The sequence below is a fragment of the Priapulus caudatus genome, unplaced genomic scaffold (assembly GCF_000485595.1).
Source record: "Priapulus caudatus unplaced genomic scaffold, Priapulus_caudatus-5.0.1 Scaffold483, whole genome shotgun sequence".
Classification (NCBI taxonomy): Eukaryota; Metazoa; Priapulida; class Priapulimorpha; order Priapulimorphida; family Priapulidae; genus Priapulus; species Priapulus caudatus.
The window spans coordinates 125,130-139,995 of record NW_014577544.1 but is presented as its reverse complement, the minus strand read 5'-3'; the positions used below and the strand labels follow the sequence as shown (position 1 = coordinate 139,995).

At 43.7% G+C, this 14,866-nt stretch overlaps 2 protein-coding genes across 2 annotated transcripts in view; both read left to right on the top strand.

Moving 5' to 3' along the window:
* The window catches only part of LOC106810885 (Fanconi anemia group A protein homolog), a 22,356-nt gene extending 10,694 nt beyond the window's left edge, over positions 1-11,662 (top strand). The window contains exons 3-24 of the mRNA XM_014814354.1: positions 1,564-1,657; positions 1,899-2,044; positions 2,221-3,493; positions 3,666-3,827; positions 3,986-4,105; positions 4,345-4,460; positions 4,612-4,812; positions 5,269-5,559; positions 5,944-6,102; positions 6,346-6,551; positions 6,848-6,965; positions 7,087-7,295; positions 7,426-7,528; positions 7,791-7,850; positions 7,950-8,045; positions 8,301-8,413; positions 8,995-9,124; positions 9,327-9,395; positions 9,807-9,946; positions 10,366-10,519; positions 10,884-10,995; positions 11,146-11,662. Of these exons, the coding sequence (XP_014669840.1) occupies positions 1,564-1,657; positions 1,899-2,044; positions 2,221-3,493; positions 3,666-3,827; positions 3,986-4,105; positions 4,345-4,460; positions 4,612-4,812; positions 5,269-5,559; positions 5,944-6,102; positions 6,346-6,551; positions 6,848-6,965; positions 7,087-7,295; positions 7,426-7,528; positions 7,791-7,850; positions 7,950-8,045; positions 8,301-8,413; positions 8,995-9,124; positions 9,327-9,395; positions 9,807-9,946; positions 10,366-10,519; positions 10,884-10,995; positions 11,146-11,189 (4,116 nt within the window). The 3' untranslated portion in view covers positions 11,190-11,662. The remainder of the gene's footprint in view (positions 1-1,563; positions 1,658-1,898; positions 2,045-2,220; positions 3,494-3,665; positions 3,828-3,985; positions 4,106-4,344; positions 4,461-4,611; positions 4,813-5,268; positions 5,560-5,943; positions 6,103-6,345; positions 6,552-6,847; positions 6,966-7,086; positions 7,296-7,425; positions 7,529-7,790; positions 7,851-7,949; positions 8,046-8,300; positions 8,414-8,994; positions 9,125-9,326; positions 9,396-9,806; positions 9,947-10,365; positions 10,520-10,883; positions 10,996-11,145) is intronic.
* A 584-nt stretch (positions 11,663-12,246) lies between these two features.
* Positions 12,247-14,866, top strand: part of LOC106810888 (peroxidasin homolog) — a 24,102-nt gene continuing 21,482 nt past the window's right edge. Inside the window, exon 1 of the mRNA XM_014814359.1 lies at positions 12,247-12,492. Within this exon, the coding sequence (XP_014669845.1) occupies positions 12,329-12,492 (164 nt within the window). The 5' untranslated portion in view covers positions 12,247-12,328. The remainder of the gene's footprint in view (positions 12,493-14,866) is intronic.

The following is a 14,866-nucleotide window of genomic DNA, read 5'->3' as shown; positions in this document are numbered from 1 at the left end:
TCCACAAATAAAATCTGTGGGAGTTGGGATGGGGGAAGAGTGTCATCCTGTGTTAAGTGTTTGTTGGTAAATCTCGGATTTGTGTACCAGGGGTGGATCCAGGATTTTAGGAAGGAGGGGGTGCAACCTTTGTGAAAAGGGGTTCGCCCCCAAAAATATTTGTACTCTTTAAATGAATTAATTTCACATATATATGGGTTTTCAGTTCATAAGTTATTAATGTGAGCTTTTGGCGTAGCTGATTGAAATGCGTGCATTTGGCAATATAATAATGTAACTTATCCAGTGCATCTATACAGGCGACCGTACAGTGGCGCCATGCTGCATGGCGCCGCCACTGTATTGCTAACATCATTTTAAGAAAGGCAGCGGTTAGTTTTGGACTTAGATTTTCCGTTTTGGATTTGAGCATTGTAATTTGTATGGCCCGACTCCTGGGCTCGACCAATATATATATTCTAAGAAAAACGAGGGCTTAATTGATCGGGTCCGACTGACTGAAATACTTGTCAGATACAGGCCGAGCGGCAAAACATACCGTTTTTTTAATAAGGCAACTTTTGCAAAAAGAGCACTTTGCGTGGGAAGGGGTGGGGGGTGCGCACCCCCTGCACTCCCCCCTGGATCCGCCCCTGTGTACTATACAACTTTTGCTGATAGGGTCTATGTCCCCCAGGTTACTATCGGAGGATACCCTGGGTACGGTTCGATATATCGGAAAGTACCTCGGGGTACTATACGATATGTCGCTGCATACCCTGCATTGTCCCACAGTACCCTGACTTTCAGCCAACTGATCATGAAAATCATGCAGAACCATATACATATGGTCTTGCAGAAAAATGATAATTTTTAGTGGATGACAACATTTTACGCTTCTCCCCTACTCTGGTGGGTGAGGTATTACCGCCGCAAGGTATTGCCGCCATCACGTGCATATTGAGTTTTTTTAATTTCATTTGATGTCAATATCAAGCAATTTTTATTCATGGTAATGATAGTATTACAATGATAACATTAAACTACGAGGCTACTAGCTTTTATTAATTTTTATAAATTATTCATATTAATTGATGATTCATCAATTAATCTCAATATTTTTGCTGTTTTACAGACTGTGTGTGTGAAAGTCAGGTTACGGTGGGACAATGCAGGGTATGCAGCGACATATCGTATAGTACCCCGAGGTACTTTCTGATATATCGAACTGTACCCAGGGTACCCTCCGATAGTACCCTGGGGGACATAGACCCTATCAGCACAACTTTTGGTTGCTGGCTGAATATTATTCACAACTCAGTTAAATTTAATCTCATCAACCAACCTGTACGTATTTAATGAGAAAGAAAAAACATTGTCATACTTCTCTCTGATCTAACCAAACATAAAATATTGCTCCATCCTATGTGGAGCTCATACCTATTGGGGTAGAACACAAGACAGCGTTGGTGCAGAGGCAGGCAGAGAGATATTCAATCAACACATCTAACAATACCAGCAGTATATACGTGCCACAGACAGATAATAATTCATAATTGTGATGGAGCAATATTTTTATTATAGGCATCTGGTAGTGAGGAGCAATGGATTACTGGACATACTTTTAACCCAGCCAAGAGGGCAAAGTATACACATGACAATTGGAGTGCTATTTCAGGTATCGCAGTAGTAGACATCAGGAGGAGGTCATTCACTAGAAATGTGAGATGATTGACAGCAGTAAAATGATGCCAGTTTTGGTGCTAATATATTTGGAATTATAATACTCCCTGAATATGTTAATTCATTATCTTCTATATAGCTTCACTCCTTACACTAGCAAATTTGTGACTTAGACTAGTGAGTACATCTCTATGTTTCACCAAAAAGTAACTATCATAATATTGTTTTTCTGCCAGTGCAACAATGCATGCGAGCATTACACCATAGATCCTTGATAACCAACTGCCCCTTGTCTGTGTCTGCTGCGACATTCTGTGCACAGAAGCTGGCTGACCTAAGTGAAAATGTGAAACCTGACACTCGACTCACCAATGAACAACAGGTGTGTATTATATACATTGTAAAAGCATCTTGGTCATGACATGACAATGAAACAAATGAATTTTTACCACTGCGGGTGCAATTTCTGATAAAGAGTGCAAGAAACCCCTTTATCACAGGTTCCCGATTTCACGTATCAATTTCTGCTCTGATGTTCTGCGCTATGTTGGTCCATAGGAAGCGATCACGACCATTTCCTCCGTCATCAAACAGTTGACAGGGGAGCAGTCTTTCAGCCGCGACAGCTTCTTATCTCTGCTCACACGCAAGAGGGAGCTAAGCATCCAGGTGTTGTGGCAGCTGCACTGTGAGGGAGTGGTGAAGCTATCCGAGTTCGTCCTCAGTAACATGGGCACGCCTGATGTCATCGCCGGCTACACGGCCGCGCTGGTGGCCGCGTGCGTCGCGTGTAACGAGGGGACGGTGGCCGTGCTGTCAGCGATCCTGCGCGAGTGCATCCGCAGCGCTTTCGGGACTGTCGCTCGCGAGGACGAGCCGAGAAGCCGCGCCGCGAAGGTGTGTCGCGCCATGCTGGACAAGGTCGTCGGCAGACTGCTGGAGGCGATGAGCGCCGGCACGTTAGACGCGCGCTGGTGCTGCCCCCTTGCGGACCTGCACGCGAGCGCGGAGGCCGGCGACGCGAACAGGAGCTTTCGCGCTCACGCCGTCCGTTTCCTGCTGAGCTACAAGTGCCTCGTGAAGCCCTCGGACGCAGTCTCGCGCCAGGAGGAGTGGACGTATGCCAGGTCTCCGCTGCTCCTCACGGCTTTTTACAAGTCCCTGCTGCAGTCGCTCGCTCTCGAGGAGGCGGCAGAGTTACTAGAGGGCGCCGTCAGAAAGCAGGAGGTGAACTGGCAGCGTTTGCTCGCGTTTACGGCGACGCTTCTCGTCCAGTTTCCCCGTGCCGCCGCCTCGCTGCGTGCGATCATCGACGGACTGCTAAAGGAGGCCCTGGAGGGGGGCACGAAGGAGGAGAGCCTGCTCGCAGGGCTGCTGCTCGCGCGACAGGCAAGCCTCGAGGGCCCCCACGTGTTCCCGTCGTACGGCGATTGGTTTTCGACGACCTTCGGGACGCCGCGCTCCCCCGCCGGCACGCGGAAGTCGTTCTCCTTCCTCGTGGGATTCCTCACGAAGCTGGCGCGCCACGAGAGCCCGCGATTCCTCGTCGCGCACGTCACCCGGCTGCCCTACGTGCCGCCCAAGTGTCGCCACCTGCTGTCCGACTACCTGGCCCTCGCGAGGACGAGACTTGACGACATGAACGTTTCGCTCGAGCAAGTGACGATGGTGGGCGAGGGGGGTGCTGGGGTAGCCGGACAGGGGGCGCTTTGCCAGCTTGAGGACAGGGCGAAGCGAGATGTAGAAGGTGCCGTGGCCGTATTCGAGAAGACGCAGAAAGTTCCGTCGACGCTCATGGAACAGAGCATATTTCACAAGCCGTACTACATCGGCAAGTGGTTCATATTCGTTCTTCTTACATTAGTAGAGCATCAAGTACGCCATGGTTCCTTAATTGCGAATGTTGACTGTTTAATTTTATTGTGTAACTTTTTGTTGATTGTGTAAAGTTCTAGGTTTGTACGAGAAATTTTACTTTTCTGTTTCAATCCGTCCTTTGATAGGAAAGTTTTTGCCGATGCTGCTGGAGCCTCGACCATTACCGGATGTCCCTGACACAAAAATGAAGCTAATAGAATCTCTGAGACTATTGGATAAAATTCCAAAACAGCTTTATAGCAGCTATGAAAACGGCTGTCGCAGGGAGATGGAACAGCTACTGGAAGGTACACATGTTGTTCTATAGATGAATATATAATACCATTGCATGCTTCCTGGTTGCAGTCTCCAGAATACTATTCTGACTATATTGTGAATCATGCAATAGAATGTATCTCATCACATGATCAAACATTGTTCACCAGTGCTTGTTGTGTGGCTATAGGTGTGTTTGATAGTGACAGCGATGACATAGCCACCGGGCCACTGGAGAAGCTGGAACAGCACATGGACATGTTAATAAGTGCAGTGCTAGATAGAAGTTTGTCCAAGCCTAAGAAAACAGGTACACATCATTATGTTCAACTACTCTTTTTTTCAGTACCAAAATTGACATATATGCTGTAAGTTTATTGTGTACATTCACTGGCAAATACCAAATGTTTATTTGCATTGTTTTATCTGCATTATTGTAACGTGGTCTTCCATAACCATTGTAGCATCAAACGTCATAATGTCAACCATGTTACATGGCATCAAGGTTGTTGTTTCATGATTCTTGCATTTGCATTCTTTCCTTCCTAGTGTCAGAACAGCTATCTCGGATCTCCGAGTTGTTACACGATGCCACAAAACTTCATGCACCATCAACCACTGACTCAGCTGTAGTGGATAACTCTGCTGCCGGAACTATTATACAGGTTTTAACTTTCTAGCTCAACGTGGAATATTTAAGTATGTAGATGGTTGAATATTACTTTTACATGTTCTAACAACTTAATCTTCCAACAAGTATAGTTATTAATTAGACGAATTTAACAGTGCTGCCTATTTTATTGAATCACCTCACAGGTTGTGGACGTTATCCTGAATAGCTTCTGCAAGATTGAGGCAGCGGTAATGAGCCAGGAGATGTCAGCTGCTAACACAGGTCATGGGCATACTGACAGTCATCACAAGTTGTGGGCATCGCAGTTTGTGTCAGTGCTGGCTGGTATCCCTGAACTACATGCAGTACTGTGCAGACGACTCATGGCTCTGCTGTGCAACGAGGTAGGGTTCACAACATTGCAACTAGCACACTTTAGTATCAGATTGCCTTAGTTAACTACGTGTTCACATGCTGATTGTATATGGTAATTCATTCTGTTTGTAAGTGATGTTTGGATGTTGTAATTTGAATAGCTACTACGAATATGTCGAATTCCTTCTTGCTGTATAAATTCGTGTAAATGGCCTCGTTTTTATCATCCTAATTGCTTTTATCTTGTTATCGACTCTAAACTTAGGAAGACTCTTACCAGACATGTAATAGAAATTTAGTAGGGTGATTGTTCCTGGCTAGTCTACCATGATGCTAGTGCCTAGCTAGTCTACCATGATGCTAGTGCCTTGCTATTCTACAACAGTGCTGCTATATGCTATAAGATAGCAAGGGCTCCAGTCAAGTGTACTTAACTGAAGGGAATACTGTTTAATTCGAACCTTCTTACATGGTCTTTTCCCCAGAGTGACATTCTGGAGGATGAGCACCTGATTGGCTTGTCACTCCTAGTTCTGGAGACGAGCCGATGCGAGACCCGTATCCTAGCACGACTCGACTCGCTCTCTTCAGCCTCCGTACCAATCGTCGATCTGGTGGCGGACCATCTATCGACAAGCACTGGTGCAGCAATGAAGCAGACGCTGAAGTTTTGCACTGCGTTCATAGACAGGGCATTGCTGATCGAAAATCAGACATTGACAACAGTAAAGGGAGAAGCAGGAGCTGCTTACGTTCCTGTTGGATTGGCCACTAAGGTAATACTGGCAGGGTCACCGGAAGGAAGAGAATATATGGATCTATGTTTGAACTGCCACATCAATATTCCTGGTAACAGATAGTAGAACTAACCAGCTATTTGCACTAGGTACCACTAATGAGGGATGGGATCTAGTTGCTCGTGCTATAAGTTTAATGCAACTACTTAAATTAAATCTAACTAATGTTTATCCCGGGTTCTCTTTAACACGAGATGACAAGGATATGTGATTTGTATTGATGTATTTTAACTTGATTTCACTTTGACCAGAGAGGCATCACCACTAGAATCGTTGTGAAATAAACATGAACACCTTGTTTTCATAAGCTTCAACATTTGCTAGTATGCAAAATCTACTATGAAGCATCAAATTTTGTTGTAGTTTCGATACCTAGTACCTAGGTTGTGCCCTGAGACTCGATGGCATGGCATAGCAGGAGCTGCATGTTATGGAAGGGCATGGTCGGAGGAACGATGGAGCAGTGCTGCCACCAGACTCTGGTATCTAACCCCTGTACGCACAGTTCTTGATAGCTGTTTGGTAAGTTTCCCCACCAGACTGATATCTGTCTCCTATATCTTCATTAATGCATACATGCAGATCTGTTATCAGAGCTATTGAATAAAAGTTAAGCTGGACAATAAATTGAATCACCAGATGCTTTATGTGAACCTCATTTACTGTCATAATAGGATTGAACATTCTCAGTAAAAAACTGCATGATAATAATTTTTTTAGAAAGTTTAACACGTGTTTGTATATACTTTGTGGCTGTGTCTACAGATGACGTTTGAGCAGTGGATACAGGTGGAGCTTGCTGTAAAGGCGGACACTGATGCAATCACATATCTGCAGCGCCACAATTACCGACGGTGGGCGGTTCACGCTCTTTTCATACCGGTAGCTGTCAATCTTGGTGGTTGTGGAGGTTGCCACCAGAGGGCATGCACAACAATCCTGCATGCACTGGTGCAGGAAGATGAGCAAAGGTATATATATATATATGTAGATAATTTGTGATTTCACCAGTGCCTGATCTTGCATGTAGCAATTAATGGAAATTTTGTGGCATTTTGATGTGTCTGGTTTTTCTAGGTGTTGCAGTGAAGGATGTACTATATAAATGCAGTTGATTCTTTGGTATATCTTGGATTTTATATTGTCATTGTTATATCCTACTTTCTTATTAGGTCCTATCTTCATTATTTTATTTTATCTTATTATTATTGCATGTTATCGTTCGATTATTCCATCTTCTTTCCCTTATGGGTTTATATCTGTACAGGAATATATGTAAGAAGAATTTATGGATGGCTGCATATCACAGCAATAATAACCCCTGCTCACTTGTGGAGAAACCAACATCGCCAATCTCTAGATGTGAGGTCATTGCTCTTCTACAGGTAAGTGAATCCAGCGCATCACCACCTTCTACTAGTTTGAAAATCATTGTGTGATCGCATGTGAGCTGCTAATGTTATTACCTACACTTCTGTAGCATTCCTTTGAATTGTTTCCCTCTAGGAACTTGTGCTGCTGCTGCCAGTAGATGGTGTACCATGGCTACTGGAACAATCTGCTCTATATTGCGCACATGAGAATGTCATTCAGCCATCAGGGAGGCGAAGTGAGCATTGTGAAAGTGACCAGGCACCAGCACTTACTAGCACTGATGACACTCTGGTAGCACCTTGTAGCCTTGAGCGTGAAGCGATGATGGTAGCATTTGTATGGTGAGTACAAACCATGCAGTAAGAGATAGACAGATCTATGCACTTGTGCATGCACATGTATGCAGTGTGAGACATAGACCGGAGTTGTCACTTTTTGCTCTGGTTCATTATAGAAATTATTTTGTTGCAGCCTGGTGCAAAGTCTTCCTGCATATCTACTCTTCACAAATCAGCCCAACCAGAAAATCCATCCCGATGTTTGTAGAAAAGTCTTAAACCTGATTTTGCACATGGTAAGAATATTAATACCCAATATATAAATATTCTAGAGCCCGAGAATTACGAAAAGCATCTGTGATACAAATGTTTGTATGGTAAGAATAGTCGTATAGCTGCATTTCTCCATTATGATGAATTCCAACTTTGCCTTGATAAATTATCACCACAATTTATGGCTTGTGGAATAAGAATACTCCTGTAAAAGTTCTGTGTGGTCAGTCTTAATCAGTGAGACATTATCGAAACAACTGCTTTTCACAACTTTTTTTTTCACAGAAACGAGATTTCCAGGGTGTGTGTGGCCTTGAGTATGATGTGACAACATATTTATGCAAGGTATGTGAACGCTGTTAAATGATGTTTTAAATACTGTCATTATTACCTAGTGATAATGAATGTTAAAAACTTATTTGTTGTACATATTTGTTTGTTTAGGGCATTGTCATGGCAGCAGGTACCTGTGGTACAGAGACAGAGTTAGTGTTGATGAGGATGCTTCAGGACTCCAACTTGCTTACAGCCTCCATGTTGGTATGTATTATATCTCTCTATACTTTAATGGAAATAACATACCACAGTAATATACATCACGTGTGTTGATGGCAGTGTGTGAGGCATTTTATGTAAACTAATATTTGAAGTAAAATTGTTGAATTTAAGAATTAATTTAAATGACACCTTATTTTATAGTGTATATATAAGCCTCTAATCATTATAACAGTTCTTATTCAGTTTTAATCACCACTAACCTGTAATGACAACTGCAATAAACACGTTCTGTTTCAGTTCCACTGGCCAACTCTATGGATAACACTGTCACAACTGTGTCAATGCTACAAAACAAACAAGTTGAAGTCTGTCTTCTCAAACATGAATTGCATTTACACAGATGTTAACCAGTAAGTTATCTGCACCTGTAATGAATTTAAAAACCATTTTTCTTTCTTCATTGATCTTTGTCACCACTCTCCTTATCATTTTCATGCCCAACATATACACTGCTCTCTATCTTTCTCTCTTGCTACCCATCTCTCGCTGTCTCTCTCTTTCGCTTGCTCTCTGTCTCTCACTCTCTTGCTCTGGTTGCCTTCTATACGACCTCTCTCTCTCTCTCTCTCTCTCTCTCTCTCTCTCTCTCTCACTCACTCTACTTCCTACTCTCGTCTCGTCTCCTCTCTCCTTCTCCTTCTCTTTCCATCTCCTTGTCTCCCTCTCTCTCTCTCTCTCTCTCTCTCTCTCTCTCTCTGCCTTTTCTATCTCTGCCCCCTCCCCCTCTTTTTCTTTCTATGTACATGTGCCTCTCAGCTTTGTTCTATCTGCTTTCTCATCCCACACAACTAAATGACTAATTTATTACATGAATCTTGTTTGCCCATTCACTCTATCTCTCTATTTTCTCGTTGTGGTTCCTTTTCAAGTTGATTTCTCAATATGTACATTGTGAGTACAAACTAATATTGTGTGAAAACTGACATTTCAGGCTGGTTGACATCCATGGCGTAGTCTCATCCTTGACAGGGGAGCCATGGATGGTCGCTATGTGCCTATACTCGTGCTGCTACCACGACGTTAACAAGCGTTTGCAGTCTTTAAAGCCGGATTGTGTAGAGGTACGTATTATCATTACCTGTACTTACTGTTATGGCCCTTTGAGTATATTTATGCTACATTGCATTGTGTTGGCGATTGCCGTTTCCGGCTGGTTGTAATACTTCTCTGGCACAACATAAATCATAACACTTGCAATTCTATTTGACTAGCCAAAAGATTACATAAATGTAGTAAGCATATATATGTTTTGGTACGTTTCAGGTAGTGCAATGGCTTTTAGTTTGCATTTCAACAGACTATGTGCAACTTGTCTCTTCTAACAGCAGAGAGGTTAGTTCATTGTGTAATTCTTTGCATGCTACGTGCTAGATGATAGAGATGTAGAGAATTGTATTTTTCATAAATCGTGAGGGGCCTTTCTTAGAAACATCGTTAAATTATAAGTAAAGTTCAATGGTCTACAAGAAAAATTTAATGTTGTGAATAATGTTAATTAGAATAAAATGTTTTTGACAATGGCCACTAGAATGTGTGGTTATCATCTATATATTCATGTGTGCATTCTAAGATGTAATTTACTTTGGTTGAGCATTTAAGTATGATGTATACGCAAATTTTATTTCGTAGAACGATATTAAGTCTTACAATCATGTATGGTATTAGCTTGCACTCTAAAGAAAAATGCATTTTTGCATCTCTACATAATGAGTAACTGCATACACCTGGTGCACGTTCGTTTAGGGCTTGAAGCTTTCAGTGTTGCTTCTATCAATGTGTCCAGAGGCGGTGTGCGTATTTGACAAACGAAGCCAGCCAAATCGTATCCAGGAGGAGATTCTATCTGAGCTGCAGGTTCAGTTATTATCCTCATCATTCTTCAGGTTTGTCTAGTTTCTAGTAGAGGGAATCTCCCTCGTTAAGAACATGATATTTCTTTAAAAAAAACTTTATTGAAGAAAATTGCGCTTTTCACCTTTTCCAAAGTGGAACCTCAGTGAACTTAATTAGTTAAACGTTGTTTGGTTCATGTGTACAGTGGGGATTCGTAGTTTGCATTCAGGAATATTAAAAATCGTATTTCAATGTCATGTGTAAGTCTGAATGCACTTTAATCAAGCGTTTCAACTCGAAGATTTCCTATATTTAATAATGTCAAAGGACACATGGAGAGTTACACGTTGCATACGTGGATATCTGTAAATGAACTAGTAGGAAGGCTTTAAAGAATGTTACCTGTAGCAGACACCTTTGTATCATACTAGCATATTACATCGAGCTTTCCATATTGCTGTCATTGTAGGATACTCATTACCGTGCAGAGCGAGGGGTTTTTGGGGTCAGTGCAGACTGTGCGTGGCTTCCTGTGTATTCTCCTGGACAATCATAGAGATCTATGTCAGCTGCTTACTCACAGCCAGCCCAGCAGCGACTACTCGTGGCTCAGCTATCACCAGGTAAAGCCAGTGTTTCAGTCCAGCAGTGAAAGCCGTGACGTTACGTGTACACTGCTGGTTTTTGTGTGCGTTCATTTTAGCAGATGTTGGCATTGGCAACTGATTTTCAGTTATGATGACGGACTTTAAGATAGATGCATTAAAGACTCGCATACACGTGCATGCTCCTATGTGACTTGTAAAGCAGGTGCTTTAACATTTCTGACTAATCACAAGGCAACATTTTCCTTTAAATTCCACCCCTGTGTCGAAGTCCAATTAAGTGACTGGTATGGTACAAACGTGTAGCTAGGGGTCACTGGTCCATTCGTGCGTAGTCTCTATGATTGTCAGGCGTGCAGTAATGGAATTGTCTGTTCTTAAGGTCGTCAGTATGGAATCTGTGCTCCAGGCATCGAGACTAGTTATGCAGTGCCTTCGTGACGCATCCCACGATGCTCTGCTCCAACTCTCTGAACAGGGAATCTCTACAGAAGGTATCGTGGATTGTGTCATGTCCTTACAAACTTTACAGCTATTTACATACATTCACATCAATATGAATGAGAAGCAGTACTCTGTATAATTTTTCACGTTGACATTTTGTAACTACTTTATTTTATTTCATTAAAAAATTTATTTTACAGATGAAGAGATAAACTGTTTTATAAAGTCCAGATTACAGAAGTAGCGTATGACGTCTGTTGCGCATATATGTAGCAAGAATAGCAAGTGCAATTACTACAGCCAAAGGTATGACTTTTTCCATATTTTCATCCACATGACAAAAAGGGCCTCACCAGTCTACGTGCGTGTAGCGTTAGCCATCCTGCTAATTGTCAACTATCTGTAATATACAAACATATTTCGTAGTTACGCGCATAGATGTCCGAAATTTTCCACTTTATTTGATATCATAATATATACTACATGCTCCAAATTGTCATGAACTGAGCAGAGAAGAGGGGTGAGCAGCCATAAAAACCATGAAATCTTGTGTTAGGAGATTCGAAATTATAGGGACAAATCGAGGAATATGCTGTATATAATATCTAGCATATTTAGTACCTAGTATATATAATTTAGTTGTGGTCCTGTCTTGCGACCTTAGCGGATGATTTACGTGAAATATACAAAACTATCTGTGATTATAGTGATATTAGTAATAAATCTGTAAACAGTTGTGCAAAATGTATTTAATGTTATTGGTATTGATGTGTAATGTTTCGATTGACGGTTTTGGCAGTGCCACTTATGGTATCCCGTCTCACCATTAATTTTGCACACGTTTGTTTTGTCTGCGGAATGGTAATACATGCTCAAAACAACCCGGTATTAGTGTTTTGTAGCGTGTTTGGTACGTGCGTGGTGCCTATGATGAATTTGTAGTTGTATGTCAGTAGGACAGGGGCATGCAGTGAAGGGGGGGGGGTGTGCTCGTGCTCTGCAGAACATGATTCGTACAGATTAGATTACTTGCACGTGCTGTCCCGCTGAATGAAGCTTAATTGGAAGCAGTAGAGCAAAGAAGGTGAGAGAAGAAGCAGCAAGAAACCCAGCGCATGCAATTTTTATTCCCGGTATAGGATACGAAGTTCCTATAAGGAACAACAGAGTACGTAGTACAGGCACGACTCTATCACCAAGGCGGCAAACACACAACGTCGCTTTCCGCGGCAGCGTTGCCAGGCACTACTTTGCGCGGTGCGGCGGCTACCGTGCGTGATACGGCTGTGGTGCTGCAGCTGCAGCAGCAGCAGCGTCAGCAGCAACAGTTGCCTCAGTGCGAGGCGTGTCGGAGTGTACCGACGACGGAGCGTGTTGTTCACGATGCGAGTGAGGTGCGATCTGTGCTGCGTGGTGCTGCTGCTGCTGCTGCCGCTTCTGGCTCGGGCCTGTCCGGACAGGTGTCTATGCTTCAGCACGACCGTGCGCTGCATGTTCCTGCAGTTCGATGAGATTCCCGACGACGTGCCGGATTCGACGACGATTCTGTGAGTTTGCCGTCGGCGTTAACTGGGTTCAAGGATAGAGATTAACATGGGTCCCAATAAAACCAATGTCATTTACATCAATATAAATATAATATTATATCAACATAACAGGTTAGGGTTAGGATTAGGGTTAGGGTTAGAATTAGGGTTAGGGTTAGGGTTAGAATTAGGGTTAGGGTTAGGGTTAGGCACATTGGTTTTATTGGGACCCATGTTCTCTATCCTTGGGCCGTTAACTGCGATATCTGCTGTTATTCGTCACCACCTCATCGGGAATTAAGATATGCTCGATTATTGCGTAATTTGCAGATAGAAATTTGGACGAAATTCGTTTTGCTTCGGCATAGAATATCGAATGTTCATAATGTCGCTTTTCGTCTAGTCTCTGCTGCTTTGATCATCTTCTCTTCCTGCATCCATTTTGGTCATGCTCCTCATGTTCCTCTCGTACTCTTTCTTGCTTCCCCCTCACGTCTTTACTTTTTCATCATATTACCTACCTTTTTACTGATATATTTTCACCTCCTCCTATTCGCGTACTCCTCTCATCATCGTTCACCTTCTATCTTTCTCAGCTCCTTATTATCTATATATCGATCCCCTGCCCGTTCGCACCCACCTCCTTGTTGTGTACCTCCTTGTACCGTGCTTGCTTGTCTGGATTCTTACCCCCCTGTATCTGTGTTTTTGCCCGCGTGGCTGCGTCTGTGAGCAGTAACTGCTCTTCCCGCCTTCATTTCTCTGCATTCCTCCGCAGCCACTAGCTTCCCCTCCTCCCTCCGCGCTCGTTTATTGCGTGCCGCGTTTGTTGGTTTTATCTCCAAAGCGCAATCGACGGCTTAGCAGTTTAAAAGGTTGTATGGGGAGATCAGGTGATCTAGGCGGGGTTATCTAGGGTTCGAGGCGGGAGGGGGAGGTGGGGGCAGCCATCAAATCGGGCTGTTACCCGGCAAGACGCTGTTCGCGGACGCGTGAGTGCTTTCTTTCTTGCGCGCACAAAAGCGGCAAGTGTCCAATTCGCTTTTGAGCTGATTGACACATCACAGACCAGTGGCATGTCAGCGCCGGTCAAATGCACACGCGCGGATGCTGCTCCATTGACGCGTCTATTGTCCGATCGTACAGCCGGGCACGAGATTTGCTACGGGGGACTGCCTGGTGCAGCTGACGGCGGTGTCAAAAGCCTCTCCTTTGACTGAACAAATACATGGTTACGACGCACAGACGAGTGTAATCTAGTCGAGTATTTAGAAAAGAAGAAGCACATGAGTCGTGAGGGAAATGCAGACGGGTGTAAGATACGCGGAGCTATAGTGAACGCCAAATAATGCCCGGAATTCTTTGAAAGATGCGAAAACGCGCGAGTGACGTTGGATATAGCGAGAAATGTTGCTCTATTCTATGTTGCTATAGAAATAATGCTAGATGTGTGGAAATTAAATGAAAAGTTTAACGACGTGACATACTGTAAAACATCTAAACATAAAAAATAAGTGTTCTGAAAATGGAAAGACACGTGTAAACAAATCCGCGCATCCTGCGACATAGTAGGCCTATGTGCGCATGCCGCTCGACTTTGCAGACCAAAATCTGCAGCGCACGATAAAAACGATACCGTGTGTATTACCAGTGAAGCTGGCCTGCTCGGTACGTAGCCAGGGTGCTATACCGATCACCTATTTTTTCATGTGGTTTGTTTTGGCTACGAACGGGTGTGTGTTATTGATCTGGCCGAGCGAAAAGAAACACTTGCGCACGCACACACACGCGCGCGCGCATGCCTACTTACGTGTGCGCGCGTTCACGCACGCATGCTGGTGTAGGTAGAGTCAGCTAGTTTAGTGGCACTAGTTTATGCTGACAGAAAGCTTTTGGGCAAGTATATTAGGTGTGCAACACATGCCTAACGGAAGGGCGGTTGCGTCGCAGCGGCGCGGCAGCGTTACGTGACCGCTTGGCGGGCATGTGTGAACGCATGTATGTAGATATGCGTACCAAAAACAGCGGGGTGGGAAACGTCTACGTGCTCAGACATCATAAGAGTTACAGAGCCATAAAACTGCCACAAGCTTCCTGATGCGTAATAGTACGCTTCAGGACACACGCGTATAATTCGATGATCCTGTACGGTATCGGATTTCCTATACAACACTAGTTGCGTGACGTAAGAGGGTTTCGTGACATAATGCGGTGAATTATTCGCCAAAGCAAATTGACAATGCCTAATAATGACAGCTCAGAAACAGTCTGTGCTCAGGGCACACAGCGGATACTCTACCACATTTCAACTGGGCCGACTGTAGCACTACTTCCCTCTGTGTGCGTGCGTGCGTGGGAGGGTGCGTGAGTCTGTCTCTCGCTCTCTCTCTCTCTC